Source organism: Anguilla rostrata, chromosome 1 (assembly GCF_018555375.3).
Source record: "Anguilla rostrata isolate EN2019 chromosome 1, ASM1855537v3, whole genome shotgun sequence".
NCBI classification, from domain to species: Eukaryota; Metazoa; Chordata; class Actinopteri; order Anguilliformes; family Anguillidae; genus Anguilla; species Anguilla rostrata.
In genome coordinates this window covers 12,165,467-12,186,157 of record NC_057933.1, presented here as the reverse complement: position 1 = coordinate 12,186,157, position 20,691 = coordinate 12,165,467, and the positions used below count along the sequence as shown (strand labels likewise).

At 41.4% G+C, this 20,691-nt stretch overlaps 1 protein-coding gene across 3 annotated transcripts in view; it reads left to right on the top strand.

Annotated features, from left to right (window-relative positions):
- The window catches only part of bcl11ba (BCL11 transcription factor B a), a 52,634-nt gene extending 35,007 nt beyond the window's left edge, over positions 1-17,627 (top strand). Inside the window, exons 3-4 of one of the 3 annotated variants that reach the window (XM_064322247.1) lie at positions 10,457-12,306; positions 15,117-17,627. In XM_064322247.1, the coding sequence (XP_064178317.1) occupies positions 10,457-12,306; positions 15,117-15,139 (1,873 nt within the window). In that variant the 3' untranslated portion in view covers positions 15,140-17,627. Of the gene's footprint in view, positions 1-10,456 lie in introns of all 3 variants that reach the window. The other 2 variants (XM_064322238.1, XM_064322229.1) reach the window with 2 other exon arrangements.
- Positions 17,628-20,691: the final 3,064 nt, after the last annotated feature.

Genomic DNA, 20,691 nt, shown 5'->3' with positions numbered 1-20,691 from the left:
ATGTCAAACAGGCTGTAAAAAACAGCTGCTTCCAGATTCCTTCGCCTCATTTACACTTAGTAAATCACCCAGGATCCCCTGCACGGCTCGCAGTCTCTCCGCAGTCACTGTCTGCGGTGCTGAGGATGCCTCTACGCATGCCCAGAATGCACTGCGCCGTTAAGACTGCTTCATGCATTCGGAATATTAACCATGCGATGGCATGTCTTTCACATGTTACTCCCAGTGGCTACACTTTATAGACAAAGGACACACATGGTGCGTACAACTGTGACATAATTAATGCATTTAGGTATGTGCGTGTTTGTGTGTGTGTGTGTGTGTGTGTGTGGGTATCAGTGCATATCTATTGTGTGTTTGCAAATTAATGTTGACTTGTACTGTAATGGGTCATTTAATTCAGTGGTACATATGCCACTAATAAAACAAGTTTATAAATATATACATAAATAAACTGAGACATATACATACGTGCTAAACGAAAGTCAGATTCAAACAGGCACAGGGTTCTTCTTTCGGCTTTTCTCACAGTAGCTCGATACCTGATTTGCATGTAATTGTTGCCTCCGATTTGCTATTATAGTCATAAACAAGACATTAGCAATTCAAGGTGAGGAATTAGAAGCTTCTGGGACCTGCACATCACACACATGGTAATGAAGGCCCGGCTTAATAATGCAAGAAATGTCAGGAAACTTTCGACAAGTGCAGCGAACGGGAGAGAGGCTCCTTGTGGCTCCAGCCCGTGTCATCTTTGTTCTAAATGCAAATGGCTTGTCGTGACATTGACTCCGTAGTATGTACAGCATTCTAAACTTGAACCTTGGGAGCGGGCCGTCAATCTTCGGGGTGGCCGGTGTTCTGGGGCCTGCTGCGCGCATGCAAAGGCCTGCTCTTCCCTATGGGGCCTTGTAAATAATATGACCCTGGTATCGATTCGCTCCTTCATTTTCATCGGGCGTTTTTTAAGCTTTAGCCGCAAGATAAATCTCATCACCGGACAGCAAACCAGCGGAGAAAGAGGGAGAAAAATAGGATGTAGAAATCAGTATGGATTTTGGTTTGAAGGTAAAGGAAATTTAAGCTTGCTCTTAATAATTTAAGCACCTTAGTGTGAGAAATTCCGGTAGTTCAAAGGAGGTGGTTCTGGCTTAAGGAAGCAAGGTTCTAACACTCTGGAAATTCCAAGGTTATCTGAGTAAGCTCTGGTTAACAGGATGTCCAGTTTTGAAGTGGGATTTGCAGTCCCTTGCCATCACTTCCCCCCTCCCTATTTCACTGATCATCAGAGTGAAAAGCTGAAGCCACCAGAAATAGCTTTAAAGGTTATTATATTAATTGAGTATATCAGACTGAAGGAGTGGATGGAAATTGCACAAATAGACTGGATCTGTCTCAGTCCTGAGACCCCTTGAATGGACAAACAGAATAGGCCACATGCATGATCTGGTAAGCTCCCATAAAACAAGGTTTTACTAAGGGTCTGCAAAACAAATACTGATCATGGCAACCGATCAGAATATCAGATTAATTTTAATTGAGCAAGAATAAATGACTGTAATAAAATCTGTTCCTCTTTGAATGAACAATCTTTATTAGGTGACCTTTATTAGGTTATTATTCAACGAACCTTCGAATCAGATGTAACAAATATCCATATGTAGTGGACAGGAAAACTATGCTGTGGAAGGTGGTCCACCAGTAAATTTATAGGATGCTTAGTTGGTGAGGTTTGGAACAAAACCAAATGTAATTTCAGAATCAAATGTTACCCATAATGCACTCTGAAGTGAATTTCATAACCTGGTGAATTATTTTCTGACCATTAAAATATTGTACACTGAAATATATGGGGGAAATGTTCTTTGGATGACCAGAAGTGAAATGAAATGCTTTAGGTTCTGATATGACTTCACAAATCCTGCTCTGAGTAGCCATAGTTGAGTGTAGCAAGATAGATGATTCGGAACCACTTTGCAATATGCAAAGATCTGTTTTTTTAAACAATTAGTGCTGCAGTTTTTTTTTTTCAAACTTCCTCCTAAGCATAACAAATAGGGCCTGGTGACTTTGCAATAACGCAACCCTGGCGTACATTTGTCTTATTTGGAGAAGCGCGGAGGGGGGAAAGGAATGTTATAATTTGATCGCCTCAACACTTGTGACATTAATCGTAAACCGTCTGGCTATTGGCACTTCCCCTGTAATTGAACAAGCAGAGGTAAACCTGCTTCCCTCACAGAGCAGTGCAGCCTACCATAATAGCCATGATTTAATTTAGCTATTTAACCTGTAATTCCAGCAATATTTATTGAAGAGCGAGGGGAGAAAATTGGGCCATTAGGCGCGGAGGATGAATACATTGAGATGAAAATGAACACTCCTAACTGGTAGTTGACCTTCGCATTTTGTAGCAGTTTTTATTAGCGCAGGCCACAGTAATTACTGCAAATTGAATCATAGTGAAAACTGAAATCATTCCATAATGAGCATTTTTATTCGTTATTGCACTTTCCAGCTATGCTCTGAAGTATGACGTCTCACCGCTCGGCTCAATAGGCTCCTGGTTGCTGTCTGCGGCTGGGCTCCATGCTAAATTAACAGCCGCGGCTATTTATTTTGATGCATTTGGTGAATGGTGTCAAAACCGCCTCCCCGCTCCGCCACGTCATACAGAGGCCATCATTATAAAACGCGTCTCCTTCTCCATTATCGCTTGCGCATTTTTTTTTTAGACCGACATGATTATCATTATTATTATTATTATTATTTGTTTATTTTTTTTGTCTGTTTGGGATGTAGATGGAATGCATTCCTGGCTATCCTTAAACAGCCACCATTCCTTTCTCAGATGGCTTCTTTTTTTTTTTTTTTTTAGGGGTGCCAATTTATTTGCAGCCATTGTCTTTTAACGACATATGGCACATCCTGTAAGACGTGGCGAGATGCAAATTCGGGGGAGTCTGACTTTAAATTAGGCAGCGACAGTGACATGAGCCTTTTGAAGAGCGTACATCACAGTATTCCGGGGAGAAACAGCGGGGAGCCCCACAATGCCGAGCGCTTTTCACCACCCACCTATTCCTTACAGTACAATAGCATTCATCATCCTGGTCTCGGGCCTACTGTATGCACACGGCGCTCAATTACATTTTCATCTCACTGCCCATGCTCCTCAAAAAGAAATATAGGTAAATTAGGGACCGTCTGAAAATCCTCGAATAATAAAAACAAATGACTCCTGCATTTGTGTTACCCCCCCCCCCCCCCCCTTATAGCACAAAAACATGGTCGTGTGTACATTTGCTATTGGTGGACAAAGCGCACACGGTATCCTTGCGCAGACAGTGGCGCGCACGTGCGCAGACGTGCGCGTAGCCGTCGCGGATGAGCGTGCGGACGGGGTTCGGTGTGTGCGTGGGCATCCCCCGCCTGTGCTCGCCTCACGGCGAGGCGCGTAATAATCTTTATTAATCCACCAGATTCAGATAGACAAGTATTTGCCTGACAATTACAGATGCGTTTGACGCGCTCATCTGCTTGAATAGAGCGGGAGCGATTGTTCACGGTCAACTGCGCGGTTCTCGCGGTAAGATATGAATTGCGATTGAGGCTGCAGCCAACGCACCTCACACGGGGCCCCCTCATAGCAAACAGCAGCTTGAGTTGTAATTAATAGGACATACGTCTTTCTGTATATCTTACTGGAGAAGATCTAACTTAATTCTGAAACGGTGCGTCCACATGAATAATCATTCAACAGAGCAGCCATCTCAAAATCGTAGTGTGTAGTCCCTCTAAATTATCATCAAGGGCAGAGTGTACTTAATCAACATTAAATGCCCAAGAATGCATCAGGCGAGGCTTAGCTGAATATACAGTAATAATATGAAGCTATTGCTCGATGAAGGGGCCAATGATGCATTGGCTTACTTTTACGCCTTTGTCAAGAAGAAATGGATCTGCATTCGTTTTTTTTAATGGTTCAGGATTATCTGTGAAAAATTCAATAATATTTCTTTTAATGTAAGCTGCAACCTTTAAATGGATTTCGTTTGAAGAGTGCAACAAATCTTTTTTGTCTCATTGAACTGGAACTAGTTCGACTATGCATAAATAAATTGCTATACTTTATGTGATTTATCCGTTGCAATATATGTTCTTTATGTACATATGTAGCACACTCAGATGCATAAATATATGTGTTTCATTATTATAATTTTTACATGTAATTATTTATTTATTTGTATATATTTTTATTATAAGTTTGGTTCACAAGAATTGCTGAATAAAATATGTCAGCATGACAATTATAGTCTTCTCATCTTGTGAAATTAACATTCCATTTGGACCTTTGTTTAATATATGATAGCGTTATGTAGCATAATATGATAGTTACTGAGATATTGTACTGTTGATAAACAGAGTTCAAGAAAAAGAGTTCAAGTGGAAATAACCTTCCCTTGAGATATTTTCTCATCAGTCTCTCATCACTGGTGGAATGTCCTCCTGATTGTGTTTGATAAAGACCCTATGTGTAAATTACAGTAAATTACTATTTTACTAAATTAAGAATGAGTATTTATGTACAGTTTAATATTCAAGTTATGTAGGATGTATTGAAAATATAATACATAATACTAAATACATCTCAAACATGTATATCTGAACCTTGGAAAACATTTTGCTTTTGTACATAATTAAATGGTATTCCATAAAAGAAACAGAAAAGAAGCAGGCTTATTTAGTCCCAATAGCTAGCAGAACTACTTCAGTTAATCAGCAATTACACAGCATTGTCAAACATGCATTGTGCATGTCATGTACGTCAACATTTTCATTATGCATTTTTATATTTTATCATTGTTTAAAATGACAAAATATATTCTGTTAGAAATCATTACTATTTAATTTCTTTATCTTCTTCTCCAAAAAAAAAAGGAATTTCCAAAAAGTTTCTAACAGTGAAAATGACAGAATAAATTTGGAAATCTTTTCAATCCAAAACACTTTTGTGCAAGAAGCTGTTTTTACAGTAGGAAGACAGTATTTTCTGCTTGGAGGAAAACATGGACTCCCATACTGTACATTACAAAGAGCCAGAGATGGACTCCCATTAGATCGAGTGTGCTACCGTACACTAGTGATTTTTTTTTCTCCCTCTCTTTTTCCCCCCTTCTCTCTGTAAGCCATCCAAGAGCTCTCCTGCCAAGGCTCTGTGTGAACCACAGCCAAACAAAACACAGGCAGTCTTCCAGCCCAAAGCGGCACGCTTCCACTAATAGAGAGAGAAAGGCTTCCAGACCTAACACGCTACTTACAGGACGGCAGAATTCTTTACGCTAGATAATAGCTTAATGACAGCCTAAATGAAGTCCCCATAGTAAAAACCAATGTCAGCAAATGAGCACCTCATTAAGGGATGCAATATCCTTTTTTCCCTTCGATTTAGAACCAGGCTTTATTGTGTGGAAATCAGAATTCCAAGAGATTTTTGGCCCCTTTTGTCCCCATGATTACAATTCAGTTCAGCTGCTTTCTCTGCGCATCTTTTGCTTTTAAGACAACAAAAAAACAAAAGAAACTGTGGCTTATAATGACAATAACTGTCAATCTGCCAAATAAATAAAAATAAGAAAATGCCTTTCTTGCGCACACCAACAACCAAAATGATACGGAGTAATGATTCTGGGGTGTTATTTTAATCTTATGAATGAACAAATAACAATCGAGTCCCAACAGTGGCACAAATATGACTAGTTATTTTGGAAGATGATTTGAGAACAAACGCACTATTCATATTTTTTCTTCTGCATTGCTTTTTACTGACAGACAAAGATAAAAACATGATTATTGGTGAAATCTGTCAAAATACCTATTTAAATTTTTGAAAAAAAAGAGAAAAGACTTGCTTTGTTTGTTTGAGCCATGTGCGCAAATAAAACAGGCAGACAAATCATGGCATGAATGATTTACCTCAGTGCACAGTGCGCCATTGTAGTTTGCCAAAGTGATGGCGGATTGGTTATTCCTGTTGAAAGAGTCCAATCTCTTTGCTAAGTGATTAGCATGAAGACACATTTAAAGACTTTTGTGCTGTCTCGTCTAATGTGCCGTTGTAGCCTGGAATCGTATGCACGGTGTTTGACATCGCCTGTTTTGAAACCTAAGATCATTATTAGCAATAATTTCTGCTTAATTGAATCAAGTCCTTCATGGCGTGCAGTCGTGCCATAGATGACACAGGCACAGTGGCATTTTCAATTTTCCTCATCCAAACAGCTGGTTCACACTGTGAATATTTTGTCTAGGAAAACACAATCATGATTCTTCTTTCTTTTTCAAAATGCTTACTGACATCTGATACTAATTCAATGACTTAAAAGTTGATTGTAATCCGTTAATATTTTCAGATAAAAAATCTCACTTTTAGCACAGAATAGCTTCATCAAAATGCATGAAAATTGATATTCATAAAGTGAGCAAAGTAAAAACTATAGACTTTGTGTTGGTGTGTCAACAGTGGATGTTTACCTATTTGTGTGCATGCATGTGAGCGTGTGCGTGTGAGTGTGCATGGGTGTGTGTGTTTGTGTGGGTTTGTGTGTGTATTTGCGTGTGTGTGTCCATGCGTGTGTGTGTGTGTGTGGTGCGAATGTGTGTGTGTGCGTGTGTGTGTATGTGTGTGCGTGTGTGTGTGTGTGTGTGTGTGTGTGTATGTGTTTCTATGTGTATGCATATGTGTGTGTGTGGGTGTGTGTGTATTTGTTTCCCTGTGCGTGTGTGTGTCCGTGCATGTGTGTGTGTGTGTGTGTGTGTGTGTACATGGTGCAAAACCACAGAGCTCCTCGCTGCCACACTGCTGTGCAGGGAGCCATCCACCACAGCAGTAGCTACACTGGAAGAAGTGCCGCAGGTTTTTCTCCCTCACTCTTTCTCTTTTTCTCTCTCCATTTCTTTCTCTCTCTCTCTCTCTCTCTCTCTCCCTTTTTTCATATGGAAATGTGAAATAATGGGGTGATTAAATAGAGCTGTATATTAAAGTACAGCTGACATTAGAATTAGCATAATGTGCTCTCGCCTCGGGCTGCATACTTTATTTGCCATCTGCGTCGGACTCCAATCCCCCCGGGAGGGCAGACGCTGAACAGTTCTCAATAAACTCACGCCTGAGTCCCTTTATCGTGAGGAGAAATACCATTTCAGGCAGCGAGCATTGATTCGTCTTAATTGTGGGGCAAAAATGAACATTCGGCCCCCCGATGACTTTTGTTGGTCTGTGAGAAGTTCAGCTAGTACAGTACGTTTTCACGCCCCGGCAGTTAAACCAGAAACAAGAGCAGGAGACAGAGAGCGAGAAAAGGGGTGGGGGGGGGGGAGAGAGACGAGTAGAATCAGCCTAGTAAATGTGCTGTTGTTATTTTCTTGGGCCCTGTGTGTGTGTGTTTTTTTTTCATGGGGCATTAGTCCTTTGAAAGCCTTGGCCATAAAACAAAAAGGGGGAGGGGGCCAGCCGACTATAGCCCTCTGAAGGCCTGGTACACACAAAGGGCAGGCATTGTCTAAGAGCGTATGCTCTGTCCACTGTAATTAAGCCAAAGGGTTTCCAGGACAAAGTCTCACTGCAGATGTGAACAGCTGTTTCACCCCTTCTCTTTTATAGACATCCGCACAAAATGATCATTTAGCAGTGAATGCACTTACCAAGAGACTTCTTACATGCATTTGTTAAGTAGCTCAGTGTTGACAGTCTTGATTTTGTAAGTTGTCTGCATAATGTAATAGATTAAACCTCTCTCTGCATGGACACCCAGATAGAGGTTTGTGTGACTGAAATATTAAAGACTGTGCTAGACATGTTGGCTCTAACAACCTTCATTTCACTGTAGCGCTTGAATGTGGCTGCAGATTATGTATGCTAAAGCACCACCCTGCAGTTTGACCAACTTTTTCTTTGGTAAATGTGTGATGTAATATTAGAATCACTATTTCTTCAATATTAGAATACATTGGAGCTTCACAAAATTCTGCTGTACGTGTGTTGTTGTGTAACATTTACAACTGGAAGACAGTTAGTTGGAAGACCCGTGTATCATGTAATTCAGGTATGCAATTATGCATGCCTTAAAGATGACGGTGTTTCTCACGCAAATTGATATACAGAGAGCACATGTTTGAAAGAAAACAGCCTACTGCAATTTTGCATATGTGAGTACTGTAATACATTCAACGCGTTGTGTAACATTTTGTGCACTAGCCTATCAGCATTATGTTGTATCGTAATGTATTAATCAAATAATGTATAGTATAACTATTCTCCCCTTCATCCATACTGGAACCTTCTTTACGTACATGGTGACTGTCCATGGAAAGGATTGAGCCAGTCCACTCAAGTCATCCAGTTCATGCCTCAGATTCCTGACAATAGCCACTGTTAAGAAAAGCAGCTGTCCGTCAGAGCGCTCTGTTCCAGGCTCCCGCGTACCTTACGCACGCCCGTAGTCACGTCGCTCAGGGGGCGCGTGCAAATGCCTAACCAAATCAAATACCAAAACAATTACCACAGCATATGTTTTCCTTAGTCTTCCAAATTGCCGCATTAGGTCAGAACAGCGAGCTTTCATTTAATAAATAAATGAAACTCGTTTTCCAAGTGCACAATTACCATTTCCAGTGTATTTTTTAAAATAACAATCCCCCAGGAACATCGTAGACTCTGCTTAGCATCCTTTTCTAGTGAATACACTGTATATCGCTGCTTGTTTGTGCCACAGCTGTAACGAGTCCCCTTTGCATTGCAGAACCTGTGTAACATTGAAGCAGCATCATCAATTAGTCATGTATACTTAAAGGTACAGACCTTTAGAAGTAAAGCGCATATATTCATGCCTTTTTACTGGAAAGCGGTGGGGTTTGATCATAGATAAGATTTTGTGTACACCCTCGCACCTCCCATAGATCTCCGCAAGAGTGAAAATGAAGACAAACATATGGTTAGAATCCCAGTTTTTCTTGTTGTGCTTACTATTTCGATAAACACTGGCCTTGTCTAGAGAGAAAAATTCTGTCTACTTTTTTCCCTGGCAAAAGTAAAATGAATTAAAAAAAAATCTCAAAAACTTTAATATATTTTCCACAAAACCTTGATTTCTGTTCAGAATTGATTTTCCCCATCCCAAAACAGAACTGCTTCTCTAAAATCCCTCTCAGCCAATGAGTACCCAGTCAATATTTGAGCCCCCGCCGTACTCCATATAATTATTTCAACCAGCTATCTCCTTACACAATTAAATGAAAGAGATGGGTAAAGGGGTTGTGCTACTCTTGGGATTCTAATAATAAAATGAGCGGAATAGCTTTGCAGGGGGAAAAAAAATCTCCCTGAATAATCCACAAAGGAAGAAAAAAAAGCTGTGCACTATAGCCATCTGCAGTAATTGATTAATTTTGTGAGGCTGAAGTGACACGGAATGCCTGCAGGCCCTGTTTTAAATACCAGTGACTTAAATACTAAATAACAACCTTAGACCAGCAATAATTTACTCACAGCCTTTTCCACCTTATTTTTTATTTCTTTTTTTTTCCATTCTTTATTAGAAACCATTTATCTTAATGCTCGCCATTTTCTATCTGTTTTTTTATTTGTTTCCTGGAGGGGGAGAAAAAAAGAGAAGCTTTTACTCGCTCCTGATAGCAATGCCTTGAATCGCAGTTTAGGCTGAATTTTCTTTATGCAAGCTCGGCGCTTGGCGTCACAGATTTGGTCAGGATTAAGCTGACTCCATTGGGAGAGCTGGGAAGGCGGACTTGCCCGGTGTTTGGCTTGTAAAATAACTCAGTGATCTGTAAAGATGGTGATTAAAAAGTTCTTGAATCGTGCATGCGGTGTCCCTGCGATGTTAGCCCACCCTTACAGACTGCCGAAATGTGCGTGCTGAGAACACGTAAAGCACGTCCTATCCGTGTGACAGCACCGTGAGTAAAATAGTGCCCGGGCCCAAAGTATTAGGCAAATTCAGAGCTGCGGTAAATGACTGAGCGGTGGACAAAGGGCTGCGGTGTTCCCGGTGATAAAAGCTTGTAAGAAATACGGTAACATATTTAATGGTATTGAATATATTGGTATCTCATAATGCAAGAACAGTAGACTTTGACGCACGGCTCATTAATTCACGCTGCGCATAAACCCACTGCTTTACCCTTTAATCATCCCCGCTTTTTCTGCACACCCTTTACAATTTTGCACTTTGTACTGATGTGCGATGGTTTTTGAGTCCGAAGATGATAGGCTTTTATTTGCGGTGACACATTTTGTAGGTGAATTTGGAATTTTAAAAAAAGTGTGTTTCTTCGAATAAATATGCCGATGAAATTATTTAATTAAATTTTTTTTTTTAAAACACTCGTGCTTGCTGTTGCTAAATAGATTGTGGTGCTTATGTTTTTCTGCAGGTAGAGACGAACCTTCTAGTTACATATGCACAACTTGCAAGCAGCCGTTTACCAGCGCCTGGTTCCTCCTCCAGCATGCCCAAAACACACATGGGATCCGTATCTACCTGGAGACCAACCCCTCCAGCAGCTCGCTGACGCCCCGAATCACCATCCCTCCCCCGATGGGAGCCGAGTCCATACCCCAGTCCACTCTCACCAACTTCCTGGGGGACACCAACCCTTTCCATCTCCTTCGAATGACTGGACCCCTCCTCCGCGAGCCGCCGGGGTTCGTGGAGAACCGGCTGCCCAGCACCCCACCCTTCGTCAGCCCGCCACCCCGCCACCACCTGGACCCCCACCGCCTGGACCGCCTTAGTGCCGAGGAAATGGGTTTAATCTCCCAGCATCCCAGTGCCTTCGAGAGAGTGATGCGCCTGACGCCCATGGCAATAGAGTCCCAGTCGATGGATTTTTCCCGCCGACTCCGGGAGCTGGCCGGGAACAACTCCACTCCCCCGCTGTCTCCGAGTCGCGCCAACCCTATGCACCGTCTCCTCAACCCCAACCCCTTCCAGCCCAGCCCCAAGTCTCCCTTTCTCAGCACCCCTCCGCTGCCGCCCATGCCGCCCAACAGCACCACCCCTCCCCAGCCCCAGGCCAAGAGCAAGTCCTGTGAATTCTGCGGGAAAACCTTCAAGTTTCAGAGCAACTTGGTGGTGCACCGGCGGAGCCACACGGGCGAGAAGCCCTACAAATGCCAGCTGTGTGACCACGCCTGCTCCCAAGCCAGCAAGCTGAAGAGGCACATGAAGACGCACATGCACAAGTCCGGCTCCATGACTGGCCGGTCCGACGACGGCCTGTCTGCCACCAGCTCTCCGGAGCCGGGGACCAGCGACATCATGGGGGAAGGAATGAAAAACAGAGACGGGGATTTCAGGGGCGAAGGCATGGGACCAGACAATGAGGAAGAGGAGGAGGAAGAGGAGGAAGAGGAACTGGAGAACGAGAGCAGGCCGGAGTCAAACTTCAGCATGGACTCTGAGTTCAGCCGCAATCGGGAGAACGGCTCCAAACCGCCACCCGACGAGAAGTCACTCTCCTTAGGCAAGATTGTAGAAAATGTAGGTCTAAGCACTATACAGCAGTACAATAACTTGATAGTTGACAATCGGAAAAGGCTCCCCTACTCCAAGAGGAGCTCAGACGGGCAGCGGGACACGGGGGACGATGACTCTGTGGTGGGAGAGATGGAGCCGGTGCAGCAGGCGACTGTAAACGGAAGGAATTGTGGCTCAGGTGACTCTTTCTCAGGCCTGTTCCCTCGAAAGCCCACCCCCATCACCAGCCCCAGTTTGTCCAACTCCTCAGCTAAGAGGATCAAGATCGAGAAAGACCTGGAGATGCCTCCTGCTCCCCTTATCCCGTCTGAGAACGTTTATTCCCAGTGGCTGGTCGGCTATGCAGCGTCACGGCACTTCATCAAAGACCCCTTCCTGGGGTTCACCGATTCCAGACAATCTCCCTTCGCCACGTCCTCTGAGCACTCCTCGGAGAACGGCAGCCTTCGCTTCTCCACTCCGCCCGGGGACATGCTGGACGGGGGGCTCTCGGGCCGCAGCGGGACGGCCAGCGGCGGCAGCACCCCCCACCTGGGAGGTGGTCCCGGGCCGGGCCGGCCCAGCTCCAAGGACAGCCGGAGGAGCGACACCTGTGAGTTCTGCGGGAAGGTCTTCAAGAACTGCAGCAACCTGACGGTCCACCGGCGCAGCCACACGGGAGAGCGCCCCTACAAGTGCGAGCTGTGCAACTACGCCTGCGCCCAGAGCAGCAAGCTCACCCGCCACATGAAGACACACGGCCAGCTCGGTAAGGAAGTGTACCGCTGCGACATTTGCCAAATGCCCTTCAGCGTGTACAGTACCCTTGAGAAACACATGAAAAAGTGGCATGGAGAACATTTGATGACGAACGAGGTAAAAATTGAACAAGCAGAGAGAAGCTAAACCAGTTCCCTAATCCTCCTCGCCACTTCTCGAATAAAGTGGGTAGCTGGATATTCTTTTTCCTAAATATTGATTTTGGGTTAATTTTATGTTTTGCCTAAGAAACTGCCACCTGAGAAAAAAAAACAGCAAAAAAGAAAGAAAATACAGTAACAGGAAATTAAAATTAAAGCCGGCCTAAACTGCCTCATTTGGCATTGCATTTTTAAACAATCTATCAGAGGATGAATTAAGCAGTAACTTACTTGGAGCCTTTTAACTGTGCAATAATTTCTGTATTTATTGGATTTTTGTAATATTTTGGCATGTGCAGGTACATTTTTATTTCTTCATTTTCTTTGTTTTATTTTTAATTTTAATGGCTGGGATTTTAGTTCTTAAACCCAGAGGATATCCTGAGATTTTTTTAGTGAAACAATACAATTGTTATAAAATAATCTTTAGGCCGCTGCTTCTAGACAATTGTATATTTAAGCTACTCGTGTAATTTCTTGAAGAGAAGCCGAATTTAATCTTCAAATTTAAAAGCGAAGCTAAAAAAAGCTATTTTTTGGTTGTTATACGTAATAGGCTAAGAGCGGACAACAATCCTTTAACATTGTAGCGTGTACTGATTTTAAATGTATCAATCTAATTGGGTATGTAGCACTGAATGTCACTTGTGACAGTAAAAGCAAAGGTGATTTGAGGGTTCTCAAATCCCCTAGAATACATAAATTATGGAGATACAACTGTAAAGAGATCATTACAAAGGCAGCTGCTTCTAGGTACCAAGTACCAAAACAGACAACGCTATCAATAAACTTTACTAGTGTATTGCCATACTGGTTCCCTAATTGGAGTATGTTCAAACTGTTTACACTGAGACAAACTAACCCTACTCCTTCTCAATTAATTTAACAGGTACATGCTAAATCAATGCAAATATTTCCATTATGACATTTTGAATTATGTTGAATCATGCCGTTTGAGTCTAAAAATAAAACTGGCCATATAACCTGTGTGGAACGTTAAACATCTCAGGATCAGATGAATGGCCTGCCATTTTATTTAAGTGAGATTCATTCTTTTGGTATCTTTCAGCAGAGTAGTTTAACAAAGTTTGATCATGCCAAGAAGTAATCCCCCATATTTCTTTATTTCTGTACACTGCCAGGTACATGTAACTTCTAATTGAGTGACTTAAGAGCATACACTAAATTGATAAAATCTTGCTGTTAATTCTAAAAAGTGGGCAATCTTGAAGCAAGAAAACCAGGTGAAAGGACTGGAAGCATATCTATTAATGCATCAACCAGTCACTTATTAGTCACTTAAGAAAAATATCCAAATCAGGACATTCTGACAGTACAGTATTTCTTCATTTATTTTATTTTTGACAGCATCCTGATATTTACGATTACCATTTGTAATCTGTTCATGTCATGGATTACCTTGTATTATTTCTGGGTGGGGATGGATCATTTTCTCAGACAGCCATAGTGAATTCAGCCATTGTGGATGTCACCTCACTAACCAGACACATTGGTATAAAAAAAAAACTTGATTAAACTCAAATGAAAGATACTCTTTGCATTCAGATATCATGTTTGTAATATCACTTGAATATAGCTTTCCCTATGCATTTTTTAGATTTGTCTATAGATCATTTAAAAATGAATTTATATTGTACAGTAAAACCTGATTAATTAGTGTGCCATAGTCAAAAATGTTTATACTATTCAATTTTCTGGTTAACCTGGTTTCTTCCCATCTGAACATAAGCAATGCCAATTACTGTATGCAGATCAGTTAAATGCACAGTATCAGTGTCTGTAGAAATCTGTTGAGCATGTACTAAAACAGTAAGACTATTTTTCTTTCTTTCTTTCATTTAGGACTTCCTGTGATGTGTAGTTGAACAGTCTAAGAAGTAGCAACTTTGTCACATAAAGAATGCACAGCTGATTTTTTTATTTTTATTTTTTGGTCATTTTTGTTTGTTCGTTTCTTTGTTTTATTCGGTCTTCAGCAAGCACCACCTATGCCTAAATCCCAACTCTGCATTATTTTGAATAATGCATTGCATTCGCCTGAGTTCAAGTATCCCAAACTGTAGCATAGAGGGAAAATATTAATGAAAAAATTGAAAAATGACATAGTTCTACTCAGCTGACCCGCACTTTATAATTTGTTTTTACACACACAAAAAAAGAAATAGGGAAGAAACGGCTTCTGAGCAAGAAATTACATTTAATGGATTGACCTGGCCTTGCAAAAGGGTTATAGTACAAGGGAGCATCTGAGATTCAAGTGCCAGTGTTGCTAGGCATGGCATTCACAATGCTGGCACTATAAAAAATAATAATTTATTGGGACAGTTTTTGTACTGCCATTCAATTTGACATGAGTGTGCCTTGAATACTGATCTTCCTATTTATTGTCTCTTGAGACAAATGAAACTCTTTTGTGAAGCAAATGGAGTGAAAAAAGAAAGGTACAATTACTCAACATAGTTCTAATTTGCGTATAAGATTCCATTAGAATATCAGAAATAATTTCTAAAAGGAAATGAACGAGGCATTTAGATTTTAAAAAAGTACCCAGCACAACATTTATGTGTCTGTGTGTGTATATATGTATGCATATGTACATATAAAGGCACAAACATATATATTGAATTCTTCACTTCAGGACAAGACTGCGTCCCTCGATAGAAAAATCGCCGGAGTGGATTGTTATGCCACAGATAGTCAAGGAAGAGACTGGACAAAAATCAGGAACAGCAGAAACTTAAAAAAAAAAAGAATTTAGTGCACTCTGTCTTAAAAATACGTTTACAGTATTGAAACAAGTACAAGGGTAAAATAATATTTGTGTGTATGTGTGTTTTAAACAAACAAGTATTTTTTTTTTTCCAAATTTGCTTATAAAGTTTCTCTGAATGCCATAGTGGCTATGTGTATATTGGTTTTTTGGTGACGGGGTTTTAGTATATAAATATATATAAATATATATTACATTTTTCTTGTTTACTGTAAAAGTATACCAGTATTTGTAATATTGGAGAATGCCTGGGCATTTTACAAAAATAGAAAAAAAAGTTTTTTTTTTAATTTTTATTTTGCAGTTCAATTTGAATTGTGGGTCTATTAAAATGTTTTTGTCACTGTAACTGTAAAAGTCTTGAGTTTTAGTAAAACGTTCATTCTGCCTTGGGTGTAAAAAATAAAAATAAATGAATAAAAAAAACCGAACTGTAAAGAAATCTTGGGGGGCAATGGGGCCAGCTACATGTAGAGAAAATCCCTGGTAGAAAATATTGCATATTGTTATTGCTTTGCAGGAAGATACTGACATTCCTGACCTGTACCTATTTTTCTTCTTCTGGAATGGATATTCTTAATGGCTGGTTTAAATACTTGTGTAGGCACTTGCTGTCTTTTTACTGGAGCTTGTATTTTTTAACTTGTATGCGCATCCTTTGTGAGAAAAGGTACTGTGGGTACCTCATGTCATTTTCTTTTTGGAGGGGTGGGGTGGGGTTAGGGTAAATCAATGAAAAAAAACATTCAAGATACAACACACAAGCTGCCACAATATATTTTTTTAATTTGGCAGGATAAAATAGTGCAAAAAAAAAAAAAAAAATTCTGAAGAATTTGTATTCTTAAAAGGAGTCATATTGTACAGAAGGGGTTAAAAGGCTGTCTGACAGCCTTTTTATCTACAAAAAATACAAAGGTAAATGTTTTGTTTACTATTATATTGGTTGTAAATATTTTTTATGATGACCCTGTTCTTATTTTGGTTTACTTTTTTTTTTTTTGTTTATACGTGTTCTGGTTGGCCCTGACAGCGCTCTCTGCTTTCTGGGCCACCTCTGACCTTTTCTCTTCATTTAAAGAGTGTGAAGCCTCATTTTTTACTGCCACCTGCCCTTGAGTTTTCTCAGCATGAAATGCGTAGAGCACAAATACAAGCTGTTCCAACTCTCTCATTTTCACTCCGTTGTGCTGTCTCATTTGCCTGTGAATCTGTCTCGTTCCGTCGTGACATGCAAGTGTCCGAAAACCGGGGGGCCTTCAGAGTGAACGGGGTTCCCGGTCAGTGGAGAACCCGGCTGGCTGGAATGCGCTATGCACTATTCAAAAAGACACAGCCATGGATCAGTAATGGTAGAGGCAAGTAAATGTGAGTGGGGGTTTATTTGGGGGGAGGGGGTGGGTTCATGTTGTGGCATCAGCACAGAAAATTGTGAGGACTCTGGGAAATTTGGTGAAGTGTAGAAGTGTTGAATGTGTCTGGGAATTCTGGCCTTTTTTTTCTTTTTTTTTTCTCGGTGTGCTCTGATTACAGCGCAACAGAAGCTGGATCAGATCAAAGTGCAGTTAGCCACTAACCATAGGGTACAATTAGAGGTGCTTACTGCTGCCGAAACTGACCACATTCATATGGATACATATCAATCTGTCCTACACACTGCCCTGTAATTTCCAGTACATTCAGTCAGACATCTTGGCCTCCATTTCTTTTCCAGGAGGGACCCTCATAACTGTGTTAAAACAGACAAATAAATAAATAAATAAATAAATAAATACATAAATAAAACTTGTCGCTCACAAGTGGTGCTTGGAGAAGTGCAGAGATGTGTCATGTTGACTGCACTGCTTGTTCGTCCTTGAGCACTGCAGTTCCCTATCAAGCAGAACAGAACTGCTGATGATTTTCTCCTCTGTAAATCTGCCTTCATTCAACATGACCCTTTGTTTTTTTTTTGTACTAATTTGGCATTTTGTTTTATATTTCATGGGGAGGTTCAAACTTCAGGAGCTATTGCCCTTCTGTCAGAATGACAGGAAACGTGCTTTGCTGCTGTTCACCCTTCAGTTGACAGTCCATAATTATGATTTTTTTAAAAAAACAATGTTTGTATTTAAAACTTATACAGGGTTGGGATGAGAACACAAATCTGTAATTTTTGATATGTCCTAATGTTCGCAAAATGGGGCTGGGGTGGCAGGGAGGGGGGTGGGCCTTTCAGTAGGGATGTTATGCTGTGTGTGATGTCACTTTATTTAAATACATGAATTGATACGGCGTGTGTTGTCTATGATGTCATTCCAAGCTGCAGACAGTCAGCATCCTCAGGCCTCGTTCCGCCAACATTGATTCACAATAGTAAAACATTGCATTCAGACTTCACCGGATGTGTCTATTTTCTTTATTCACGCAGGGCCTTGCTTCGCCTGCCACAAAACATGTACTGTACATTCATTCCATTTTCGACCTGATAAATCGTGAATTTTTTCTACAAGGCTGTTTAGCCAAATATAGCCAAAAAATAATGACACAAAACTCTTGCACAACAAAGCTTTCATTCAATTCACCGAGATAGTGTATTTCGGTGCTTGGCCAACCCCATGCATGCAATCAAAGAGAGCGAGAGAGAGAGAGAGAAATATATATATATATATATATGTATATATATATATATAATTGCACACTTAAACTCATTTTAACATCCATGCTTGGGTATTAATTCTCTACATGCGGGGCTAATTTCACTGGCAATTTTGCAATACGATATTCTGATCCATGTGACAGTGTCTATTCACGTTGTGCTCGGGGGATGTGCGGGCCTCCTAGGGGCCTGTTGAGGTTGGCTAAGCTGACTGACGGGTGAAGCTGCAGGTGTCTGATCAGCGCTGCCGCTGGACTGCGAATTAGCGCTCTCCCTGCACACTTCCATCATTAAGACCCACTGATAGTGTACTTTCTGCGGTATTAAACACCTCTGCCATCTCAAGACTACTGAGCAAACTAGCCGGAAAGCCCCGAGGAGCTACTTGAGCTGAATTTAAGGGCATTCTAACTTCACATAACGTGCCTACACAGAATTTGATACGAGGAAACAAACAAGTCTAAATGCTGATTCAATGACTATATATATATATATATATATATATATATAGATATCATGAAAACCCAAGGTGTAACAATGATGTGGGTAGGCTCATTAATCACCAGAGAGATAACAGGACATACATGCATAAGGATGACACTCTTCTTATGAAAGTATGCGTGTAGCACATTTTATTACTTTTCAAGATGAACTGAACTGAGTTTGATCGGTTTCATTTACTGCAGTATCACTGGGCCAGAAATGGCAATGTCAGTTTGATTCATACATAAAACCAATTTAGAGCAGGTTGCTTTGCACATAACATGAATCTTACAATCACGAGCAAAATGCTTTTCTTTCAAACACTTGACACAATGCACACAGTTTTGAAGGATACAAATATTATTGCCTCATCCACTGTAAATACACGTGCCATTAAAATTGCAGTTTTGAGATTTGAGGTGCCACATCAACAAAGCATAACCTCTGCAAAGAAGAAATAAGCAAGTAAATTAACATGAACATAATCCTAACGACCGCCATTTGCCAGCATGTCTGCTACATAAAGTGCAGGTGGTTCAGACAATACTCCCACCTCCTCGGGACTTGAATTTAAAGTGTTCCTAATTAAACAAACTGCTTACATCACAAACGTCAACTGTTTCTTCAAATACATTTTTAGCTGTAGGGAGATAACATTCCATCCCAAAGCTGATGTTATCGCTTCAGAGATAAAAATCCCGGTATCGAGTGGTATACATTTCGCCGCATTTCATGCTTTCTAAACTTAAAATTCAAAGTAGTAAATACAGTCAGGGCCATTATGTGGGTTGCCTTGCCTGTGGGATTTTTCCTCATTTTTCTCATTTTGATTTAATTCTCTTTTTTAATACTGAAAAACCCAGGCCCACAATTAGCCCTGGCGAGACAGAATTGAGTCGGACCCGGGTGAGTCTCGATTTGGCATCAGTTTCAAGGCAATTGGGTAATTAAGCCTATCCCTGACTGGCCTGCTCTTTGAAGTGCCCTGTAGGGGGGATTATCCCTAGTGAGGAAGGGGGGAGAAAGAAAGAGAAAGAGGGAGGGAGAGAGAGAGAGTGAGAGAGACAGAGAGAGGGAGAGAGAGAGCAAGAGAGCACGAAGTGCAAAGTTGTGAGGTGCTGAACCAGCCTCTGGATTCTGGCAGGATATCTTAGAAGAAAGTGGCCATTCAGGATTCAGGAGTGGATTTCAGCATTGCAGTGTGACTGGCTACAGGATGTCCAAAACAGGAAATGCTCAAAACTCTAATCAAGTACCGTGTAAGCGAGTCATGCAAAATCATAAAATCACCCACCCTTCATAGTCTATATTTTAAACCTTTGTGTTGTACTGTACATCAGGACACAATTCATGTTACCAGCAGAAAGTAAAAGCTATGCATTCCTATGGTACACATAGCAGGTTAAAATTTTATTGCATTGCAGTGTTCTTTTTTTTAGTTTTACCAACCAACATACGTTCAAAAATTCAATTCAAATTATTCAATTAATTAGTTTTTTTATGACCACCCCCACTCCCCTCCCCTCCTCTCCCCCGACTCCCACACTATTCCCCACTATTCCCTGAAAGAAGCAGGCACTGAAAGGAAAGAGCGCGGGGAACACACAAAAAAAAACAGCAGCGCGCGGACGAACGCGCGCACGTCCGCGGTGTTAACATGAGCGACAGGGTCGAGCCTGGCAGGGCCGATACCGCGCGGAGACTCCGCGCTCCGCGTCCGACGCGGCCTCGCCCGGTCTGTCACCAAGCCAGCACGGATAAAATCCAGCGCAGCGCGGCTGACACCGCGAGATTGCACAGTCAGACAGCGCCGTGAAGAAGAATGGACCAATTTCTGCAGGTCAGTGTCTGAGACGGAGTCGTGCGAAAAAGAACTGGGGCGGGGGAGGGGTGTGTCGGGGAAAGGGGAGGAGTGCCAAAATCCCTCCTAAAAAAAAAATACAAGCGCAGTTTGTTTAGGCAGAGCTAACAATCACGCCCAGCAGCGGAGTCACCAGTTAAGAAGATATCTGATGCCATAAAAGAAAACTAAAGCACTAAGGAGGTTCCCCAACATGTCCTGCTTTTCAATTAGCGTGGCCTACATATCTAAGAAACACCCTGACAACTGGAGCGGAGGAGTTGGTCTCTGAGTCAAATACCTTCAAGAGTTTGTCTGGATTGAACAATGCAGCACTGCTACTATCTTCATAATGGCTGCGGTTTCTATTTTCAAAACATCAATACAAACTCTGAAGTAGCTTGCGGATGAGTATGAATGCACCGAAGCACAGCCTTTCACACAACCGCACCTGGTTCTTGCCAATATATAAATCACACAGG